This window comes from Lissotriton vulgaris, chromosome 11 (genome assembly GCF_964263255.1).
Source record: "Lissotriton vulgaris chromosome 11, aLisVul1.2, whole genome shotgun sequence".
NCBI lineage: Eukaryota > Metazoa > Chordata > Amphibia > Caudata > Salamandridae > Lissotriton > Lissotriton vulgaris.
The window spans coordinates 609,160,210-609,182,841 of record NC_141699.1 but is presented as its reverse complement, the minus strand read 5'-3'; the positions used below and the strand labels follow the sequence as shown (position 1 = coordinate 609,182,841).

Genomic DNA, 22,632 nt, shown 5'->3' with positions numbered 1-22,632 from the left:
GCTTGCCCCATGTGAAAGGACGCATTGCTGGAGTTGCGTCAGTTTTGTGACACACTCCAACAATGCGTCACTTTTGCGCTTACAGATACGTCAGAAATACTGACGTATCTGTAACTCTTTGCGACATGATGCGTCATACATTAAATATGTCGCATCAGGAATGTCGCAAGGAGTGCGCACTGAGAAGTGACGCATCGCTGCTTTCACGCAGCGATGCGTCATTTCTCATAAATGAGGCCCACAGTTTCTAAATTCAAAGTCAACATAAATGAGATATATAAGCTTCAAATTCTAATGTGGCAGCACTACATCCTATAGAAGGACTAAAATACTAAATTCAACTGCACTGCATGCTAGGGTGCTACACTCCTTTGGTCATCATCCACCCCTTCCGCCCATTGCCTGTCTTTATCAAGGACTTTCAGCCATTTATACAAAATGATTTACAAATGTCTGTTTGTATTGTGTATTCCTCTGTATGTTTTATTTGTGTAAAACTATTTAACCATACCAATAAAATGAAGTTAAAATGATGAAACACTTGTCAATTTAAAGGTGGATGATAGTAAGTGTATGGCGGTATGTATGCACGTGATTAAGCATGTGTGCATGTGTCTATATGTTCTTATGTGTCTCTTATGTGTCTCTGTGTCATCTGGTTGTCAGTAAATATTGGCTCCACATATAGGGGACTTCAACCCATAACTATAATTCCTCTGTGCAAGAGGATTAAACCCAGTGTGGGTGGTCAGGCCACGCCTTCACCTCATCATTACTTTTTGGAAAGCTAACACTGGCTCCTGAGTTCATAAATTGTCAAATTAAGCCAGATTTATTTGTTTTTATGAGAGGAACATGCAATAGGGCCAGGATATTCATCCAGGTATTTTAGAATTTGTGGAATGAAAACCGCTACCTTTTTACTTCCACTTCGTAGAACGCAATGGGAACAGGTCATTTATTTATCCCGGGTAACTTTCTTCCCTAATAAAAAATCATCTATCCATAAACCAATTTTGTCAACAGACGCACGTTATCATAAAGCAAGAGCTACCCCACATGTTCAGAAAACATAACATGAGCAAGATGGCTCTTAGGGAAGTCACTTACATTTTTTCATGCGAATTGTGATTTTTTAATTAAATATATGTTTTCTTTTTTTAAAGGCTTGAAACCAACTGTCATCCCGTGCAATCAAAAATGTAAAAGAAGTGGGACACTAGAAAGCAATTTCTGTTCGAGTAACTTTGGTAAGATAGTACACATTTTGACCATATTTTCAATTAATAACTATGAGATTTGCATAATTTGTCTGATCAAAGGCATCAACGTCGCAGTTAAAGTTTTGTTTTATGCACTATTGTTTCTTTCATCTCTTTCTATGTTTCAGTCAGTGCTTAATTTGGGGGTCGGTGGTTTCTGGTATTTGGCACCCGCAGTAAGGTCCTCCTTACGATGGCGGTGGGACCGTCACCGTCAGTCTGTCGGTGGAGGTTCCACTGCGTTCGGATCCTGCATGATCGCCTGCCGCATTATGATAGCGGGTGGATGTAGAGCGGGCAGAGAGACCGACCGCCACGCATCCTACGGTCTCAAGGAGCCCATTGGTGCGCCGGAGATACTGCAATCCCTACAACAGTGGCAGGGCCTGCTCAGGCAGGCACCGCCGTAGGGATTACAATGTCCCTTTCCGCCAGCTGTTTCATGGGGGTAAACCCGCCATGAAAAGGCAGGCAGAAAGTTACTTAAGGGCCTGTAGCGGGCCCCCTTGGCCCTCCGATATGGACCCTGGGTGGCATCTATGGTGCCCCCTTACATATCCCTGCACCATGTGGCAGTATCCGCATGGTGCCTGCCACATAATGCAGGTATTTGTGCACTGTGTTTATTTTGGAATTCAGCATTTGCGGCAGCCCCAGCACATGCCGCAATACAAAATATACAGATAGCAACCACCTTCATGGCGGTCGCATCCTTATCCCGATAGCGGGACCGCCGACAGCTAGGCAAGCGGCCCAGTTGCCGACAGGATGATGGTCGGACACTCGTCCGACCACCATCATAATCAGGCCCTTAATTCTCAATACCTCTCTTATGATAGTCTGCCACATGGGGGCGCTGTTTCTCTAATTCTGAGTTGAGCACAACAGCAGTTGTTTAATAATTCAATATACATAAAAAATGAAGAATATCTGTGGCCTTCTCCGTTTTTATAAATTTGGGTGGCCTGAAAATGTCTGAATTGTCACACCTGTAAGAGCGTGGAAACTAGTAGTTGTGTTGGTACTATCACTAGCAAAACAAACAAGATGATGGACGGAATGTTGCACAATGACAAAACATTCAACCCAGTCACAGATCTGGGTTTAATCCATCGTTATTTTGCTCACCAAGCCACTCCAGTTCAAGACATGGCCATATGCAAATCAGTCTTGACCCTGTGCCTCATGGGAACAGTCCAGCCTGAACTGCCAAGCCATGTCTTTCCTGGACCGGAATCAAGCATCCTAGAACCGGTTTCTGACTATCAGCCGTCTTCAGCCAGGATAGCTTGACTCCAGTGGCGTAGTGAGCATGGGACCCACGTCTGGGCATACCCATCCCACATAGGGTGAACAGCAAAACAAACAAGATAATGGACGGAATGTTGCACAACGGCAAAACATTCACCCCCAGTCACAGATCTGGGTTTAATCCATAGTTATTTTGCTCACCAAGCCACCCCAGTTCAGACATGGCCATAAGCAAATCAGTCTTGACCCTGTGCCTCATAGGAACAGTCCAGCCCGAACTGCCAAACCATGTCTTTCCTGGACCGGAATCAAGCATCCTAGGACCGGTTTCTGGCTATCAGCCGTCTTGAGCCAGGATAGCTTGACTCCAGTGGCGTAGTGAGCAAAACAAACAAGATGATGGATGGAATGTTGCACAATGGCAAAACATTCACCCCCAGTCACAGATCTGGGTTTAATCCATCGTTCCTATCACTAGCAGCATCGGTAGAGCAATGCATGGTGCAAGCTGCAGTGGCCTCCTGAGAAGGGTTCTAGCACTTATGTTTTTTTTTTTTACAAATTAAGCACTTGTTTCAGTACATCTCCGGGTTACTTTTAAAAGAAACTGGCGAATATGCGTCTCAGGCAAGCATGCTTTTGCCAGTTCAAACACATGACCCAATAGAAGGCGCTCTGTTACTTAACGAACGTGTCGATTCAACCTCTCGTCTGGCAGGTTTTCTGGTTGGAAAAGTCTGTTTATATTTTGCTCAAAAAACATGTTTGTCAAATGTAAAGCATCCCACGCACCTTCATAATTTATTCAGAGTATGTTTTTCTAATAGCTGAAATAGTTCTCAAGCATAAAAAATTAAAAAGGACGAAAAGCAATTTTTTGCACTGCTATTCCACAATCTAGAAACAACATGAATTCAGGTCCGCGTTGGTACCAAAGCCGAAATAGTCCTTCTGTCCTAAATATTCTTCACAAAACTATCTCCCCATTGGAGACAATAGAAAATATATACCCAAAGGGATAATATTTTTGCAAATTATATTTAGGGCACAGTATTTATGTCAGAGGGTATTTCTAACACTCTAGAATGCAGAAAAAACATCAAATCATTGTTGAGTTGGTATGGTACCTGCTTTTGTCGTCAGAATATTACCTGACGGTAAATTCATCTACTAAATATTGTGTACAAAACTATTGTCCCATTGGAGTTATTAGAGTCTAAACCGAATGGGATGTGATTTTTGCACATGGCATTTAGACCATGGCATTTATGTCAGACAATATTTCTGACAATGGTATTCTGATATATACTTGTTGCTTTAGAGCATGGGTCTGGTCTGCAATTGAGAAATGTGGAATATGATTTGTGGTCTACCTTTTTTAAATCAAAATAACTAGCCTGCAAATTCCATTAAGGACAAAGAGCCTTCATGTTGGTAATATACTGTATACTGCGGGTTTCCATTGATACAAGAAACAAGTAACTGTTTACAAGGTTTAATCTAAGCAAATAGGGAACGATTTAGGCCATGAGTGGTTAACCACTTGGAGGCACATCAAACGGTCTCACAATTTCCCATTAATGACATTTGTCCATTCCAGTAAGAAAGGGTACTGTAAGGCTCCCGCATAAATAAATCACTATAAGATATCCCCTTTTAATGGCAAAACAAAACCAGAAGCAACAAATGAGTAGAAACAATGGTATATTCGTGTTAAATTGTATAAGGAGTCAGAGGGTTCTAGACTGAGGCACCCACTTTCCTATTGACTGGATATTAACAATGAAGTTCAGCTGTTTGAGTCAAATTGAAATTTGTCCTGGTGGGCCTATTGTTGGTTTCTGTTCCCTATAGTTTGGGTCTGATTACTACTAGAAAACTAAATTCAAATAGTGCAGCTACTTATATGTGTGTTTTGCTGCTGTGAGATGAGGGTAATAAAGAAGTCACAAAAATAGAGACAATACCTCACAGGAGCAACGGAAAGGGTTTATATATACAGTTGCTACTGGGGCCTGGGCTTCTTATCATCGGTACTCTCTCTGTTATGAAGGTGGTCTGGTTGTTATGCCATTGTGAAAGATGCTGTGTCTTCTGGTTACAAGAATGGAAAAGGACCACTTATTTACCCCTATACCGATGGTCATAGTGGGAGGTTGGGGGCGGGTTGTGGATAATTTAAAAGAACTATGGGGCGGAAATGTCATTCTTGCACACAGCGCAATCCAGCAAGACATCTTGTGGCATTGTGTGCATGAAAAGGAGAGAGCAGAAATGCGCCATATCTATCAAGATATACCACATGCCTGTCCCTGCCTGCGCTGGCGCGCATTCAGCAGCCTCGCGACAACGCAGGCAGTCTTGCTCCATGGAGCGATCAAATAAATGAAGATATTTCTCCTTGTTGCCCCTGGTGAAAAGGTGTACAATTCTGGCACATTGCCAGGCCTCCCAATGTTGGTAAATCTGGGAATGCCTCAGAATACATGCGTGGATACGTGGGAACACCCATACTCCCCCTTTGTAACAACCCCACAACGTAGAGTAAGTAAGAGAGCGACTTACACTGCCTTGCGTTACTCCAGATGTACCAAGCCACGCAGGTGCATCAAAAGGTGGCTTTCTGTGGCTTGGTGACGCTCATCTAGGTTTTTGCATCGCCCTTATGTTATTTTGCATGTCTCAGGGGCGACACAAAACTTTGATTAATCTGCCCTATGTGGGTCCACTAACTAGTATCTGAACAGAACATGTTGTTGCAGGGTACAATTGTGTCAAAGGAGGTTGTGTGTCTTTATTTGGCTATGCCTCTCTGCACATATTAAAAACATTTAGCATGTTGAAACCTTCATCAAGTAGAGGTCAGCATTTTTCACTGCCTTTTTTGATTTTCAGCAATATCTTGTCATACATTTTTTTGTAGTGTGTGACCTAGTCCTAGTCCTGACGAGAAGCCAAAAAGATTTCAAGGGTTTCGAAACGCATTGACCCAGCTAGTTGAATAAGACACTAACTTGTATAGACTACAAGCAGCCAACAAACATGGCAATCAGCCTGTTGTTCCATTCGCTCCCAACTAGCTTGTAATGGCAATATTCACATTTTGACTAGTGCATGAATCTGATGACCGCCATTCTTTTCAACTAGAAATAAAAGATAGGTCTACCTATCAATTGTTATGTTTGTGTATTCACATGGTGCTCATTTTGTATCCATTTTTGTGATTATGAATGTTTTATATATGTCTTGAACCAGTGTTCTTTCATGTACGACATGTTTGAAATGTCCATGACTCTTTTTTTTCAAAGAAGAAAAGTAAAAATTGAAGGTGAATTAAATCACTAAGACCACTGATTCCAATGCGGTGGTCCTTTTTTTTGTAGTTTTCAAATGAATTGTAGCACCCATACACTGTCTAGTTCTGTTATATATCATTGAGGCCTAGTATGGGTGCTTTAAATGGGCCCAACCCCTCCTTGTTCATAGGTTCAAATATATAGCATACATGCCTGATTGACTGCTTTTTGTTGAGTACATGAAAATAAACCTTTATATGTAATTTACCTTTTCTACAACTGCATTTAAAAAACTACATTTTGCCCAGCACATCTGCAGTCAGACAATACTACTTCTTTCAGTCACTTCACTGAGCCTCCCAATGGAGGAGAACTGATCTCTACACACATATTAAATGCATTTTAAGATAAAATGGCATGTGTTCTGTATACACAACACTGATGCCCATTGCAGTAACATCTTAGAATGTCTCTTAGAGAGTGATATGTACCATGCTGAACAACATTACAACCCATCAGTTGTATTCCTTTCACACAACCCTGCAATAGCCTGCTTGTAGTGCGGATATTTTCCTGCAAAACATTTTTTAAGAGTAAATTCCCCTTACAGGTCGATTGGAAAACCTCTTTCCTCTGAGTGACATTTTCCCCAGTACACAAACAACATAAGGGGCCATTTTTTTCATGCAATCCAATGCAGCAAGACACCTTGCTGCGCTGCTCGGCACGAAAGGGAGAGGGCAGGAAGTGCCATATGGTATGTAACTGTTACCACGCATCTTTTAGCACGAAATACTGTTACAACGAAACTATTACAACGCAGGACCCTTTACAACGAATACCTTTACAACGCATTACACTACAACGCAGATACTATTACAACGCATACCATTACAACGTAAGTATAGGTAAGTTTATCTTTTTTTTAAAACATTTATTAGGGGTATTGGGTTTGGGTTTTTGGGGTACAGGGGTATTTTTAGGTTTCAGGGTTGGGTTTGCGTTTTGGGGTACAGGTGTATTTCTAGGTTTCAGGGTTGGGTTTGGGTTTTGGGGTACAGGGGTATTTTTAAGTTTCAGGGCTAGGTTTGGGTTTTGGGGTACAGGGGTATGTTTAGGTTTCAGGGCTGGGTTTGGGTTTTGGGGTACAGGGGTATTTTTAGGTTTCAGGGCTGGGTTTGGGTTTTGGGGCACAGGGGTATTTTTAGGTTTCAGGGTTGGGTTTGGGTTTTGGGGTACAGGGGTATTTTTAGGTTTCAGGGTTGGGTTTGGGTTTTGGGGTACAGGGGTATTTTTAGGTTTCAGGGTTGGGTTTGGGTTTTGGGGTACAGGAGTATTTTTAGGTTTCAGGGCTGGGTTTGGCTTTTGGGGTACAGGGGTATTTTTAGGTTTCAGGGCTGGGTTTGGGTTATGGGGTAAAGGGTATTTTTAACATATATATTTACAAATTCTTAAATTATTATTAGTTACATTATTTTATATTATTTTAAAATATTATATACTTACCTATACTTACGTTGTAATGGTATGCGTTGTAATAGGATCTGTGTTGTAGTGTATTGCGTTGTAAAGCCATTCGTTGTAATGGGTCCTGCGTTGTAAAAATGTGTGGTAATGTTATGCGTGCTAAATGTATGCGTGCTAACATCATATATCCGTGCCATATCTATCAAGATATCCTCCTTACGTTGGCGCACTTGTGGCTGCCTTGAGCCAACGTAGGCACCCTTGCACCATGGTGCAAAGCCTGCCTACCTTTCAGTCAGGCATGATTGTTTTTGTGCAGGAAGGAACACTTGCACCATGGTACAAAGCCTGCCTGCCTTTCAGGCAGGACTGTTTCTGTGCAGGAAGAGACACATTCCTGCACAAAACCAATCCTTTGAGGCTTTTTTGTCTTTCTATGTATGCTGCGTAATGCAGCACATGTAGAAAGAGATAAAAACAAGAAGAAATAAAGACATTTCTCCTCTTTACGCCTCCCCTGGGAGGGTGAAGGAATTTGATGCATTCTCATGTCTACCACTCATGGAAAATCTGGGATTGCACCAAAATCAATGGGTGAACGGGTAGAAACACCCATGGTCCACCCATGGAATGCCTCACTTGGGCTGAGTAACCAAGGCGCTGCCTTGCGTGACTCCAGATTTACCAAGCACCCCAGGGTCATGCATAATGGCCTTGGGTGGCTTGGTAAGTCTTATCTAGGTTTTGTGTCACTCTTGCGTTGCCTTGCATGGCATAAGGACAACGCAAAACTTTGACAAAAATGCCCCTAAGTGCAAAAGTTGTAACCTTTGCACAGCTTTGTCAACAAAGTTATATCTTTTTACTCGCTCTAATCCAAGCCTGAGACTACTATTTAACCTGCCTTGACTTTCATCAATGAAGAGCTATTTAGTGAAAGACATTAGGAAAACATTTAGGTCCTGATTTATCAAAGGACTGCATTGTCCTTGCATCATGCAGGGTGACGCAATGGCAATGCAATCCTTAAGTCAAATTTATCGATCCACACAAGACCATCTTGTGTGGCCCTGCGTGGCTTGGTAAACCTGGAGTAACACAAGGCAGCGCAAGCTGCTGTCATGCGTTACTCTGTGCTGGGAAGCATTACATGGGTGGAGAGTAGGTGGTCCCACACATCCACCCGTGTATTTTGGTGCAGTCCCAGATTTACCAAGACAAGTCAACCTGGAAATGCGTAAAACTGTACACCGTCCTGCTATCTTTATTTCTCTTTGTTGTTTCCTCTTTCTAAGGAAGGTATTCCTTCCTGCACAAAAAGAATCCTGCTAGCAATGCAAGCACCCTTGCTAGGGAGAGAGTGAGGGAGTAGGAATGTGTCATATAATGGTAAATATGGTTCATTCTGCCCTCTCGGTTTTAAGCAGTGCAGTAGGTTGTCTTGCTGCGCCAAATATTGATAAATCTGGGGCTTAGTTGCCATCCTGAAGTGACTGTCGAGAAAATATAATTTTACTATATACAGGTTTTAAAAACTTTTTTAATTCTATCCAACCACAAATGAAAAAAGAAGCTGGCAAGTTTCTATAAACAGTGAAAACAGGCAAAGACTCTGCAGAATCTCTGAAGCGCTGTTGTTGTTAGACCTTTAGAGACCTCTAGTCTCAAGCATTTTTGGCTCATAATCTTTTTATTGAACATTTTCAGTTAAGTACAACAAAGTGCAGCATAACTGTTAGAGACCAACACGATATGACATAGGACCAATTAGCACAAAGTCAATGTACATAGAGTAGCACCAGAAGTATGATGCAAGAAAATGGACACAGTGAGTGAGCAGGTGTGCTTAGAGGTTGTCTATGGTGTAGCATGTCACAAAACAAAAGAAAAAGAAACAAAAGGGTGGAAAAGAACAACAGAAAGACATCAAATTAATTGTAACAACTCCTGGTCGATGCTGTTTGAGTGAGTTTGAGGGCTGGAATATTACCCCTCAATAGGGTAGAGGCAAAGGTTATTATTAGTGAGGGGGGGCTCTAAGCACCCAGTGTAGGCCTCGAAGTGGCTCAGTCAAAGAGCTGCATGGCCCGCAGCCTCAGTGGATTGAAGCATGTATGTTCCAAACAGGTTAAGTATGGATCAGTGGACGCCAGATACGCTGAAATTTAGCCTCAGTGTGTTAGATTGTGTGAGAGTCATTTCCATCACCAGAACATGCCATGGATGAGTGAACCACTGAGCAATGGAAGAGGCTGATGTCTTTTTCCACACTAGTGCGACAACCTGTCATTCAGCGTGGAGCATTTGGCTAATGTGTTACCAGCTATTGTGGGTCATCGCTGCTATTGTGCTGGGTCGCACTCCAAGGATAACCATGAAATAAGAGGCAAGAAATGGATATGCTATAGGGACTTTGTTGTGTCCAAGGATTTCTTTCCAGTAAGTAGTGATGAGGCTATAACAACCATATATGGCAGAAATCTCCTACTGCCAAGCCGCAGCATCAGCAGACGGAAGACGTGGAGAGGTATATAGTGGAGAGGCGAGACAGTGTATAATACCTTTGGTACATGAGTTTATACGCTGCATCTCTAAGTATAGGATTCGATAGGTGTTGGGTATGTCCCGCCAGGGGGCATCCCATTGCTCAGGTGAGATACCCTCAGTAGTAGTATCCTGCCAGCAAGATTAATAAGAGTAAGTTTGAGGTGCTGTAAAGTGCTGTATTGTATGATATGTAGCAGATATCAGTCCCCTAGAGCCAGCGTAGCCTGTACCAGTTTTACGAAGGGAGTGTAGGGTCAAGTCGCTCCAGGATATTTGGAGGGATGAAGCGCTGCAGCTGACAGTACTGTAGTCTCACGGTTTCCGTAATATGGAAGTCCATTTTGCATTTTTCAAAGTTCTCGATGGAGAGTCCTACAAACAGGTTGCATAGTTTCCAACATTTTCCCTCCCCCCAGCTAAGAAAGGACCGAGGCAGCAGGGCAGCTGTAAAGTCGGGATTACGTGCAATGGGTGTGTTGATGGAGGGAAAAGTAGTGAGCCCCCTTATAGTCACTAACTTCTCCACCATATGTCAAGCATCATCTTAGTGGGGAAGGCCAGGTATGGGCTGCTTTGTCATGCATGCTTAGGTGATAAAGCTCGACCCCACAAGGGCCAGCATGCCACAGCACAGTCCATGTGGAACTAGTGCTTCTCACTCCATTCCAAGATGTACCGTAGGTGGGCGGACCAATAATATTCAAGAAGATTGGTGCAAGCCAGTCCACCCCTGTCCAGAGGCTGCATCAGTAGGGAGGTAGAGATCCTTGGCCAATTCCCATTTCAAATAAAGGAACAGATGTCCCGTTGCAGATGAAGGATATCCTCCTGGGGAATTAGAGTTGGCAAGGTCTGGAAAATATGGGACAGAGGGAGGACGTTCATTTTTACCACATTAAGGCGGCCCAGCCATGGAATGTGGAGAGGTTTCCACCGCCTGAGATCTGCCAAGATGGATCTCCGAAGTTGCGGCCAATTGGTTTGCGTCCAGGAGGACAGCTTAGAAGTCAGGCTGAGACCTAGATATCTAATTGTACTTGAGAACCACTGAAATGGTACTAGGCCTCATAGTGAGGGAAGGTCTTGCGTAGGTATGATCTAATTAAGCACACAGGGCTTAGATATATTCATTTTGAAGCCTGATACTTCTTCAAATTTGGCAAGGCAGGCACAAATCGCTGGTAGTGAGAATGCAGGCTGAGACCTAGAAAGCAAGAGGTTGCCTACAAGTAGACTGATCTTATGAGTCCGAACCCCAAAGGGGATGCACACTACGTCTTCTGTGCGGCTTATAGTCATGGCTAAGTGTTCCACCATGAGGGCAAACAAGAGGGAAGGCAAAGGGAAGCCTTGATGTGCGCCTCTGTGAATGTCGATGGGGGCCATGTGATGCCATAGGAAGCCATAATCTTAGCTGTCATTGCCATGCCCAAACCTGTCGCGCCCAAGATCGCCCTGAGCAAGGATCAGCCACCCTATCAAAGGCCTTCTCCGCATCAAGCAAAAGGAGGCAGGCCTGGATGTTGTAGCGGTGAGATTTCTCAACTAAGTGTGCACCCCCTGTCGATTGCGAATAAAGCCCACTTTATCTGGGCCAATAAGACCTGGCTAGTACACTCCATTCTAGTCACCGGAATTTTGCTGAAGATCTTCACATCTGTTTTAAGGAGCGCTATGGGGCGATAGGAAGTGAATTGGCTATGTTCCTTCCTCGGTTTGGGTAGAAGGGAGATATCAACTGCCACCATAGTGGGTGCAAAGCCTGTTTCCTCCATGAAGGAGTTAAATAGCTGAAGGAGATGGTCTTGCAGGTCAGGCAAAAACAGCAGTAGAAGCTGACTGGAGCCCTTTGGGACCTGGAGTGTTACCAAGGGGAGGGGCCTGAATCGCGTTGCGGACCTCCGCAAGGGTGATCAGGGCCTCAAGAAGCTCCACATGTTGGGGGTGAACGGGTTCCCAATCACAGGTCCTCAGCTACTCCTCTATCAGGACTGGAGATACTTTCTCTCTCGTGTAGTGGAGACTAATAGTAACCGTTGCTTGTCACCCTCAGAGATCGCCCAGTCCCTGTCTTCCACCCGGAGTTTAGTGCCTTGCGCTTTAGTCTGCTCATGATAAAACTGTCTAGCTAGCATTGAGTCCAACTTGTTCCTCCGTCATAATAGTTCTGCTTGAGAGCTAAGAAGGAGCGTTCAGCTCTATTGGTGCAATAACCCTCATTTGACAGTGCAACATAGTGATCTGCCTCGTGTTACGTCGAGTTAGAGCGGAGTGGTCTTGCTCCTCTAACGCTTTAATCTCTGTCGCCCTGTTAGTCTCCACCAGCCATGCTTCTCTTACTCTGACAATAGCTATAATGGAGATCCCCCTGATGGCAGCCTTAAAGCAATCCCAAAGCGTGGGCAACGAGGTATCGGGTAGTGCGGTGAATGCAAAATAGTCAATAATTTCTTTGCGGATCTCCGTCACAACAACCGGATCCCAGAGGAGCCTCTGTGGTAGTCGCCTTCGGGGTGGGCCCATGTGAGGTGGGGTACTGGCGGACCAAACCAGATTGACATGGGCATAGTCAGAGACTGATATGCCCGAGACAGCTGCTGTTTCGAGATTGCGCAAGAGGGAGTGAGTTAAAAAGATGTGGTCAATGCGTGAGTATGATTTATGGACATAACAGTGAAATGAGTAGGCTCTACTATCAGGGTATTTATAGCGCCAAGTGTCTACTAGTACCAGCTCTGTGATGTCCGTCTTAAGTTGAGCGGACATGTCCCAGTGCCCTGATATGTGGCTGTGCTGCGGTTTAAGTCTGGGTCCCATACTAGATTAAGATTGTCACCTACTATGATGTCGCCCTCCACCCCTGCCAGTTGTTCGCCTAGTACTTGTCTCAAATAAAGGTCTTGTGTTTGGTTGGGGGCATAGATATTAAGGAGTGTGAGAGACATTGTGCCCCTATGCATGTGCAATGCCACGAAGCACCCCTCTCTATCCCTCACTACTTTGGAGACAGATGTGTGAAAGCCAACTTTGAAAAGAACACCAATTCCCAGCGTTTTTGTAGAGGTGTGTTCCCAGGAGCAGAATGGATACTTGAGGGCACCATCCTATGAGTGTCTGCCCTTAAAAGACAGGTCTCCTGAACAAGGAGAATTTCTGGGTCATGTTGCAGTATATAGCCCAATGCCTGTCTGCGTTTGTTGGGTGAGTTGAGATCCCTGTACATTGAGAGAGAGAGTCATTTAGTTCACATTGGTAGAGTTATCCATAAGAAGCATATGAGATAGCAACCACAGACCAGAAGTATAGAGGAGGGGAAAGGCTGAGGAGACCGGCAGAGGCTCAGGATCCGCCACATCCCCCCAACTCTAGTGTTAGAATAAGTGGGATGCTCCAACGGTTCAGGGCCACCCTAAAGGTCAACATCTGGGTTGGGCGACCCATGTATCCGCCGATGGAGAAATTAGATATGTCCTGTACATCATACAACATGTGAAAGGAATAGCCCTTCTAGGGATGAAGAACAAACAATAGCAACCAAAATCGGTGGATCAACTGGGTCCAACATGGTCATCTGCTTACCGCAGGAATCTGCACCCATATGCCGAATTCCTTATTGAGAAGTTACCCTCCTTGTGGGGGAATCATGAGAAGGTGGCCATCAAAGAGAATCCAATTTGGAACTTGTGGAGATAGACAGTGCTGCCTACAGGCCCCCACAGCTCAAGGCATCTATTGCTTTGGGCCGCAAGGCCCAGAAGGGTTTCAGCATAGAGTGAAGGCCTATGCCCCATATCAATCAATCAATCAATTAATCAATCATTTTTAAAGCGCACTACATACCCGCAAGGGTCTCAAGGCGCTGGGGAGGGGGGGGGGGGTGCTACTAATCGAACAGCCAGGTCTTGAGTATCCTCCTGAAGGTCAGCAGGTCTTGGGTCTGTCGTAGGCTCAGTGGGAGGGTGTTCCTTGTCTTGGCAGCGAGGTGGGAGAAGGATCTCCTGCCGGTGGTTGTTCTTCGGATGCGCAGGACGGTGGCGAGTGAGAGGTCGGCAGAGTGGAGCTGGTGGTTGGGGGATGTAGAAGGAGAGCCGTCTGTTGAGGTAGGCTGGGCCGGTCTTGTGGAATGCTTTGCGTGCGTGGATGAGGAGCTTGAAATATATCCTTTTGTTGACGGGGAGCCAGTGCAGGTTTCTCAAGTGGGGGTGATGTGGCCGTGTCGTGGTATGTCAGGGATCAGTCGTGCTGAGGTGTTTTGGATGCGTTGTAGTCGTTTGATGAGCTTGCTCGGGGCTCCCGCATAGAGGGTGTTTCCGTAGTCGAGTCTGCTGTTGACGAGGGCCTGGGTGACTGTCTTTCTTGTATCTGTCGGGATCCATCTGTAGATCTTATGGAGCATTCGGAGGGTGTTAAAGCAGGAGGAGGAGACGGCGTTGAGTTGCTTGGTCATTGAGAGCATTGAGTTGAGGATGATTCCCAGGTTGCGTGCGTGGTCGGTGAATGTCGGGCTGGGCCCAGTGTTGTCAGCCACAAGGAGTCATCCCAGGCTGAAGGGTTAGAGCCGAGGATGAGGACCTCCGTCTTGTCCGAGTTCAGCTTCAGATGGCTGATCTTCATCCAGTCGGCAACGGCCTTCATTCCTTTGTGGAGGTTGGCTGTGGCGGTGATGGGGTCATTGGTGAGGGAGAGGATCAGTTGAGTGTCGTCGGTGTAGGAGATTATGTTGAGGTTGTGCTGTTGGGCGAGGTGTGCGAGCGGGGCCATGTAAATGTTGAACAGTGTCGGGCTGAGGGAGGATCCCTGGGGTACGCTGCAGATGATCTCGGAGGCTTTGGTACGGAATGGTGGGAGGCGGAAGCTCTGGGTTCTGCCGGAGAGGAAGGAGGTGGTCCATTCCAGAGCCTTGTCTCAGATCCCTGCGGCGTTGAGGCGTGCGCGTAGAGTGCGGTGGCAGACGATGTCGAAGGCGGCAGAGAGGTCTAGGAGGATGAGTGCTGCAATCTCACCGTTGTCCAGCAGGGTCCTGATGTCGTCGTTGGCGGCGATGAGGGCAGTCTCAGTGCTGTGGTTGCTGCGTAACCCCGACTGGAAGGGTCCAGAATTCTGTTTTCTTTGAGGTATCGGGTTAACTGTCTGTTGACGATTTTCTTGATGACCTTGGCCAGGAAGGGGAGCAGAGAGATGGGCCGGAAGTTCTTGATGTCTCTTGGGTCTCCCTTAGGTTTTTTGAGTAGGGCGTTGATCTCGGCGTGTTTCCAGCTCTCTGGGAAGGTAGCGGTCTCCAGGGAGAGATTGATGATGTTGTGTAGGTGGGGTGCGATGGAGCTGCTTGCTCTGTTGAAGACGTGGTGCCGGAATGGGTCTGACGGAGAGCCGGAGTGGATTGTACTCATGGTCTTGGTGGTTTATGGTTTACAAGAAAAGTGGTTCTGTTGGGTCAGACCAATTACTTTTGTGAACATTCAATTAATGAAAACAAAAATTCTCTGATACAAGTCCAACAATTTGAGAAAAAATAAATGCTCAAGACATTGATTGGTGTTGGGTCGTTGCCTAGCAACGAATGCGCCCAACGTGCACGCCACAGCCGTATCTTCATTACGGCTTGTTTGCTATGTGCTGTCAGATTCAGCGCTCAAACGAGAGGAACGAAGCACCTCCGTTTACCCTGCAAGCAACTTTCTCCTCAAGAGCTGACTGGCATGTTTGCCACACTGGTCTCAGGCTGAAGTTCTCTAGTCTGTCCCATAAACTGTCCTTCTGTCTTGAGAAAGACCCGCCGCGACCACCAACCGGGGCGCATTAGGGTCGAAACGTCGACAAACACCATAGGCCCAGAAAGACCAGGCTCTGGATAGAAACTTAGGAATCCTTGGTTCAAAAGCATTATCTGGCCAATGAAGAAATTTGTATATACTTGTACATAGATTGCACTGTTTAATTTGCCATTTCACTGAGCACCTTTCACTGAAAGTCACTATTTATTTGACAGTCACTACAAGCATTGAATGTTATCTAAGAATGATTACAATTCAGATACCAAATGTTTGAAAACCTTTAATACAATTGATTGAATACATGACTTAAAGTTCTTGAGCATTTATTTTTTCTCAAATTGTTGGACTTGTATCAGAGAGTTTATGTTTTCATTAATTGAATGTTCGCAAAAGTAATTGTTCTGACCCAACAGAACCACTTTTCTTGTAAACCATAAATATCCATGTTCTGAGGGACACAGGGTTACCCCTTTTTCTTAACTACATGGTCTTGGTGGTGTCATCAACACTCAGGCTGGCCCAGGCTAGCAGGGGGTCGTGGTCGATGGTGTGCAGAGGGTCTGTTGTGTACTTGTCTGTTGGGGCTGTCTGGGTGTTGAAGCTGTCTTGGATGTCTGCTATCTTGCGGTAGAAGAAGGTGGCGTGGAAGTCGCACAGGGCTTGCGACGGCAGGATGTAGTTGGTGTTGGACATATCTGACAGTCATGACCTTACAAAGAGCAGGAAGTGGACCGAGCTGGCGAAGTGTCCTACTTCATGTTCTGAAGGTGCTAGATGATGTCCTGATTGGTCTCCTGTGATGCCTCCTCTTGTTGTCGCTGGTCTGGGCGCTGGGGTCGCACTATTGTACAAATGGGTTGCAGGTCTTCTCTAGTGGATATGTGAGACAGAGGGGAATCCTTGTCCTGTCTGTCGATTGCGAGTTCCACCAGTTGCTTCACCTCTGTCAGGGAGTGTAGGGTTCTCCGTTTACCGTCCTACGTGAACAGTAGGGCAAAGGGATGTTCAAATTGATATTAAATGTCCATCTCTCTTAGCTTGTCAGTGATCGGTCTGAAATCGTGCCATTGGAGTAGTGTAATGGGGGAGATCTAGGAAAAGCTGAATGGTGTGACCCCGAAACACCAGGTCAGCCTTACCTCTGGAGGCACGCAGGATGGCTTCTTTCACTGTGAAAAAGTGAACACATGTCAGTATGTCAGGGACAGAGGCAGGACACCCAGGAGCAGAGGCCATGCAGTGGGCCCTGTCCAGGGCCGGAGGGGGAACCTCTTTGTCTCCTCAGACCATTTGCAGGAGCTCAGCGTTGAAAGCCATGATATCAGTTCCTTCTGCCCTCTGGGTACATCTCTGATGCAAATATTGTTACACCAGCTCTAGTTTTGCAGGTCCTCTTATTTAGTTTGTAGTCTAATTGTTGGTCTTCAAGTGCTCCCACTCAACGCCATAGCATTTCTTGGTCTTTAGAGCGAGCATCCATAATTTGGTCCAGGTTTTCCACCCTTCCCCCTATCTCAGAGACATCTCACCGAATATCTTTGATGTAGGATTTGAAGTCCGCCAATTTCAGAAAGAATATCTTGCAGAAAACGCTCCATGTAGTCTTGTGAGATTGGCAGTGTGGATGAGTCCCAATCCATGAGTGCAGAAGGGGGAGCCAAGACCTCTGAGTCCAGCGGGGGACCTTGCTCCAGAGGGAGGTCACCAGATTGTGTTTGGTTGTTTTGCGGCGCGGCATGGTGTTCGAGCCCTGAGGCGGCAATCGTTAAGAGTCAAAGTTAGGTCTGGAAATTTCTTTTGCTGTAACCTAGGACAAAGTCTACTTGACAAGGCTAGCTGCGGACCTGTTCTGCTGTTGGGGTGTAGGCCCGATAGCGGTCTAGCACAGGGCTAGTGGAGGAGAGTACAGCTGGGCACCACTGTCCCTTCACTGGCCAGGTAGAAGTAGTAAGAGTGTCCCCTGGCCGCTGTCTCCTCTCAAGGGGGCGTAGCGTTCCCTTAGCCAAGGGGGAGCCAGGCAAGGACTTCAAAGGTGACCACAATTGCTACATAGTCTTGCTTGTTAGACCAACTCCTGGCCATGCCGTTCCTGAGGCTAGTGTGTTCCCAACGCAGCCAAACTCTCAGACTGGGCTAGTCCTTCTCTACGAGGCCCTAGACGTCCGTGGGGCAGTGGGCTTAAAAGATGAGGGTCTGAAGATAACCATTGTGAGCAGGCCAAGAGGCCTGACCTGCATCAGGACAGATTGTGATAGGTCTTAGGTCTCTGCCATTTATTGTGCCCACTGCCTCAGCCAATCCATACTTCAATGCAAGTTAGCAGAGTTTAACTGGGCGGTATTGTCCGACAATTGCCCCAGTGGTTGCGCTCAAGGCAGGGTGACAGCCAGAAAGTGAGGGAAGCATGGGAGAGGCTGAAAACCTTTTCCCCGGATCTATCCATCCTCCCACAGCATTTCAGGCCAGTCGAGCTGTGAATGGTGTCCCATGGTAGCCAACAGAAGACCAGGCAGGCTCACCTCCTTAATGCAGCCTTTGAGATGTCTGGACCCGCACCACTGGCCAGAGCCGCCGTCAAAGGGCCCGCTTTCTCTTGGGGACAAGATCAAGGTCACAGCAGCTGGTCTGTGCGGAGAATGCCAAGGGATCAGGCAAAGGGCCCCCCACTCTCCTCAATAGTCCAGCGCCGTCTGCCAGCGGGGCTCTGGTCCAACTGCTTTGTTTTGAGCCTGTGCGACCACCACTCTCCGTGATCATCCCGCACTCTCTTCAGGCAGGTCCCACTGCAATGCCGGCCCCGTCTGCACCTGTTGCAGTGCCCAGCCCCTCAAGATGGCAGCTCCATGACCTTGAGCCATGCACTGGGCTCCCGTTAGGCTCCAGAAGCAAGTCAAGGCGGACTCACCTGGGTTCTTCCCATCAACTGTGGCAGGGCTCAGGCATGCCTCCCCAATAGTCCTGGGGTCAGGCGGTCTTCCCTCTCTGCCTCCGGTGCCGCAGTGTGCAGGCAACAACTTCTCAAGATGGCGGCTTCAACCCTGCTAGGTTGCAGCTGCAAGTGTGCAGGCCTGTCGCCAGGAGTGCAATAAAGGGAAGGGTTGCTATTGCCCCAGTGCAGGTGGGGCCGCAGTTTCACCATGCCGTGCTGTGGATGCCTTCGGGGCCCTTGCAGGATTCTGACGAGGGCCCGGTTGACAGATGAGACACGTATTACCCCATTCCCCACTAGGCCACGCCCCCATCTCATGCATTTTATAAACTGTGCGACCTTGGGTCGAGATTATGGCAGATTTTTTGGGGGTGAATTCAAACTGTTTCCAAATACCACTTTGAAATCTCTGCCAGCCAAAGAAAATTCTATGATTATTCCTAATGGTATGCTCCTTCAATAGATTTTTAGGATTTAAGAACAAAGAAATGGACTAGTTAACTGATCTTTTCCAATTAAACAAAATCCAGCTTTCCACCAACAGGATAATCAACATGAATTGAAAGTGTAGAGCAGGCGATTTGTCTGTACCAACAGGGATGCTGTTAGTTACTCACACATTGAAAAATATATATTTACTTTTCACACGCTTTCTTTACTTTTTGAACTCTATTTAGGCCATCTAGAGTGACTGTTTTTTCCAGAAGAGCTCTACAGATTTGAATGGCTATAAACCTTTTTGAAGACCAATGTCATACCCTATGTTCATTAACGTCAATTTACCAAAATGCCTGGGGTAGCAGAAGAGACATAACACTCCATTTGACATTGCCTTTACTCACACACACATGCTAACACATTCAGTCACTCTCGCGCACATAAACACACTCACACCTGCAAGCATGCATAAAACATACATAGCTTCCAGATGGGATCATATTCCAGCTAATGTACTACATTTGTTATCACAATAATAGTGAATAATATTATTCACTATTTGTATTATAAAAAATTGACAGAAACCAGGCAAGTGGAGCTCCAACCAGTTTCAATTAGGAAGAGCTGCCCCTGTGTTCCAGGCACTGACTTTGCCATCTCTGAGTCCAGGGGTAGCAAAAGCAGTGCCAGGGGTAGCAAGGAGCAAGCCAGGGGTCGCTGCTGCGATCTCTGACGACCCCTAAATGACATCCATGCCTATGTTGTGTCCTTTCCTCTCTGTATGTTGCCATGAGACTGTAGGACTAGGCTATGGGAAGCTGTAAGTCATTGGTGTCTTCAGCAAACCACATTATCAACAAGGATGGCACCCCCTGAGGTGGCAATGCCTACCTACAGATAGGCCCTTATCCAAAAGACTTGTATGTGGGGGAACATTCTATGGAAGCGTTTGTTTTTCTGGACCATCAGCAGGTGGCTAAATGCCCTGGAAACTTGGGCAAATGAGGAATGGATTTTTATTAGTGTGAGTTCCCCCAGCATAAAATATACTTGCTCTATTGTTTTTAATAGCATTTCACCTTTACCCTCCTACAGTGTGTATCAAGCTAAGTTTCAGGCAGTTAACCCACCTTTAATTACTTGGTTTTCTTTCTCTAAACGGCAACACTTTAGCTTGAAACTTGAGCTAGAAATGTAAGTGTTATAATGTTTCTTCCACTTTTACTGAACCAAAAACATCTTTTGTTCACCTCAGTAATCACAGGCACAGTTATCTCCACGGCCACCCGAACAGGCAGCCTGTATGCTACGATTTCCATCATTAATGTTTACAAAGAGGGAAACCTGGCAATCCAACAAGCCGGCAAGCACATGAGCGCCAAGTTCTCTGTGGTCTGTAAGCAGTGCCCTCTCATCAGGCGAGGTGAGTACAAATTAAGTCACACAATTGCATTGTTTAATTTGTCATTTGTCCACCTTTCTTTCACTGTAAACTTGCGTTCTCCATACCCAGCTTATTTAAGGCTCTGTTTTTATTTTTTATTCATAGTCTAGAACTAGAGTTTTACTTAATTCATGAAAAGAAAGAAAAGGATAGTAATTATACCACAAACAACACAAGCATAAACATTGTAATCACGAATAGAGGACGACAGATTTGCATACAAGTAAATTGTATACACAAGCGTCTCCTTCGGTTTTCCAAAGACAAGACACCACAATAACACAACACAACATGAAAGGAAAGAGGCAAGGGAGAATGCAGCACGCCCATCAATTTCAGTAAAATTACAGATTTCTACAGAGCTGTCCAGTTTTTGTGAAGTAGCAAAGATTTTCCCAGAGTTGCCAATTCGTAAAGGTCCTGTATGAGATTTACATATTCTGAGTATAAATGTTTTGCAAACTAATAGGGCTTGATTTAAACAAGCACTGGCAAAGCCAATATGTCTCACCTTTGAGAAATATTGCCTTTACCAATGATTTTTAGCAATGCTGTACAGCATCTTAAATGCTGTGCGACGTGGCTAAAAACGGAACCAAAAGAGGCGCTACGACGCGTCCATCCACATAAATTTGTAGGTACGTTCAACATTCAGGCACGTGCCTACAAAACTGCTTCAGCACTTTTTTCTTTTAATTTACAAAACCTAGTTGGAGTGGTAAATAACATTTTTAAAAGTTGTGCAACAGCCTTGTTTTGCTTTTTGAGGGGTAGGTGGAGGGAAGCAAAACAAGGGAAGGGGTGGGGGCGGCAACATAGAAGGTGCAGGTGGAGAAACCAACACGCAGGGCGGGGGAAGCACACGGCTAGAGAGAGGAACGTGGAGCAGTTTGGGGGTAGCACACTGGCAAGCAAGAAATGCAGGGAAGGGCACACGAGGGTGTGCATAACACAGAGGGTCAGGGGAGACACACACGTGTGAGAGAGAGCTTCACAGAATGGAGCAGAGGTGGAAAGAGCAGTGCATCTATTCAACCACCTCTTATTCCCGCTGGCCCGGTTGATCGAGAGCTGTGGTCTCCGATGGTAGTTTTACAATGATGGCACTGCTCAGTCTGCACAGAAACTCTTGGGACCCAGATGAAGTGACAGATCTGGTATATAGTTCAGCTCTGGGCGCAAGACAGCTGGTTTTGTCCCAACAACATTAAACTCAAAGGCTTGTTTCTTGGCTGCTCATCTTCCTTAGCACTTCATTTCAGCTGACTCAAATGTTTGGGCTCTGTACCTTCTCCCATTCATGGGATCACCTCTCTCTCCTTTGAAAGCTGTTATGTTTAATAATCCTTATGGGTGAGGTGAAATGCTTAACATGGGCATTTTCCTTTTATAGTCATGGACGTCTTCCTTCAAACAGCCTTGTGGACACCTTATTATCTAGAGGAGTCTTCAGCCAAGTATTGGCTCAAATGAGATGTTGTTTGAATACCAGTAGTCTAAAAATTGGGTGCTAAGGGAGAACTTCCCATAGCGGAGACAGGGATTGAGCATTTTGGATTTGGGGTCACAGAACTCTGGGACAGTTTAGTTACCAAATAAGCTTCCCCATAAGGAAAGACATTGTATCACTGGTAAACTGGTATCGGGGAGCCTGGGAATTTTAGTAAGATCGCCAGTGGTTGACTAGGTAATAATCTAAAATAACTAGCTCAACCCACCCTCTAGGTGAAAATCTGCATGGAACCTGAAGAAAAGGGAAGAATTTTTTCAAACTCTGAACTGTTTGGTAGGATGTTTGAGGCTGTAATAGCATGGTTTGCACAATTCATTAAAACAGTGCATGCTGTTTCAGTTAGAGCTTCCAGCCTTCCTTTGCTAAAGATTGAAGGAAGAAAACTTTGTTATGAACGACTAACTTCTACACATTTGCAGTCACTTGCAAGCTGGCTATTGAAGATGCTTAGGTCTCAGGTGACAGCAGGGAAGACAAATTGATATAGTTCACTTTTTTGGAGTTTTCCATAGAATGAACGGAATGCCTTTTATCAATCGTTTCCCGACGTTTGATCCACATTGTCCAATTGTCATTTATGTGCGATTTTTAGGTTGAGGCTACCGTCGCACTGCGAAGCAGTGGGCGGAGCTGAAATTTTATGAGTTCAACAGTGGTGCTTTAACACGCCTCTCTCTTCCATTGGCTAGCTTCGTAATTGGAGGCTAGCCA

General features: G+C 45.7%; 1 protein-coding gene across 1 annotated transcript in view; it reads left to right on the top strand.

Moving 5' to 3' along the window:
* The window catches only part of PCOLCE2 (procollagen C-endopeptidase enhancer 2), a 402,867-nt gene that overhangs the window by 367,364 nt on the left and 12,871 nt on the right, over window positions 1-22,632 (top strand). Inside the window, exons 7-8 of the mRNA XM_086943719.1 lie at window positions 1,167-1,250; window positions 20,220-20,387. Coding sequence (XP_086799845.1) covers window positions 1,167-1,250; window positions 20,220-20,387 — 252 coding nt within the window. The remainder of the gene's footprint in view (window positions 1-1,166; window positions 1,251-20,219; window positions 20,388-22,632) is intronic.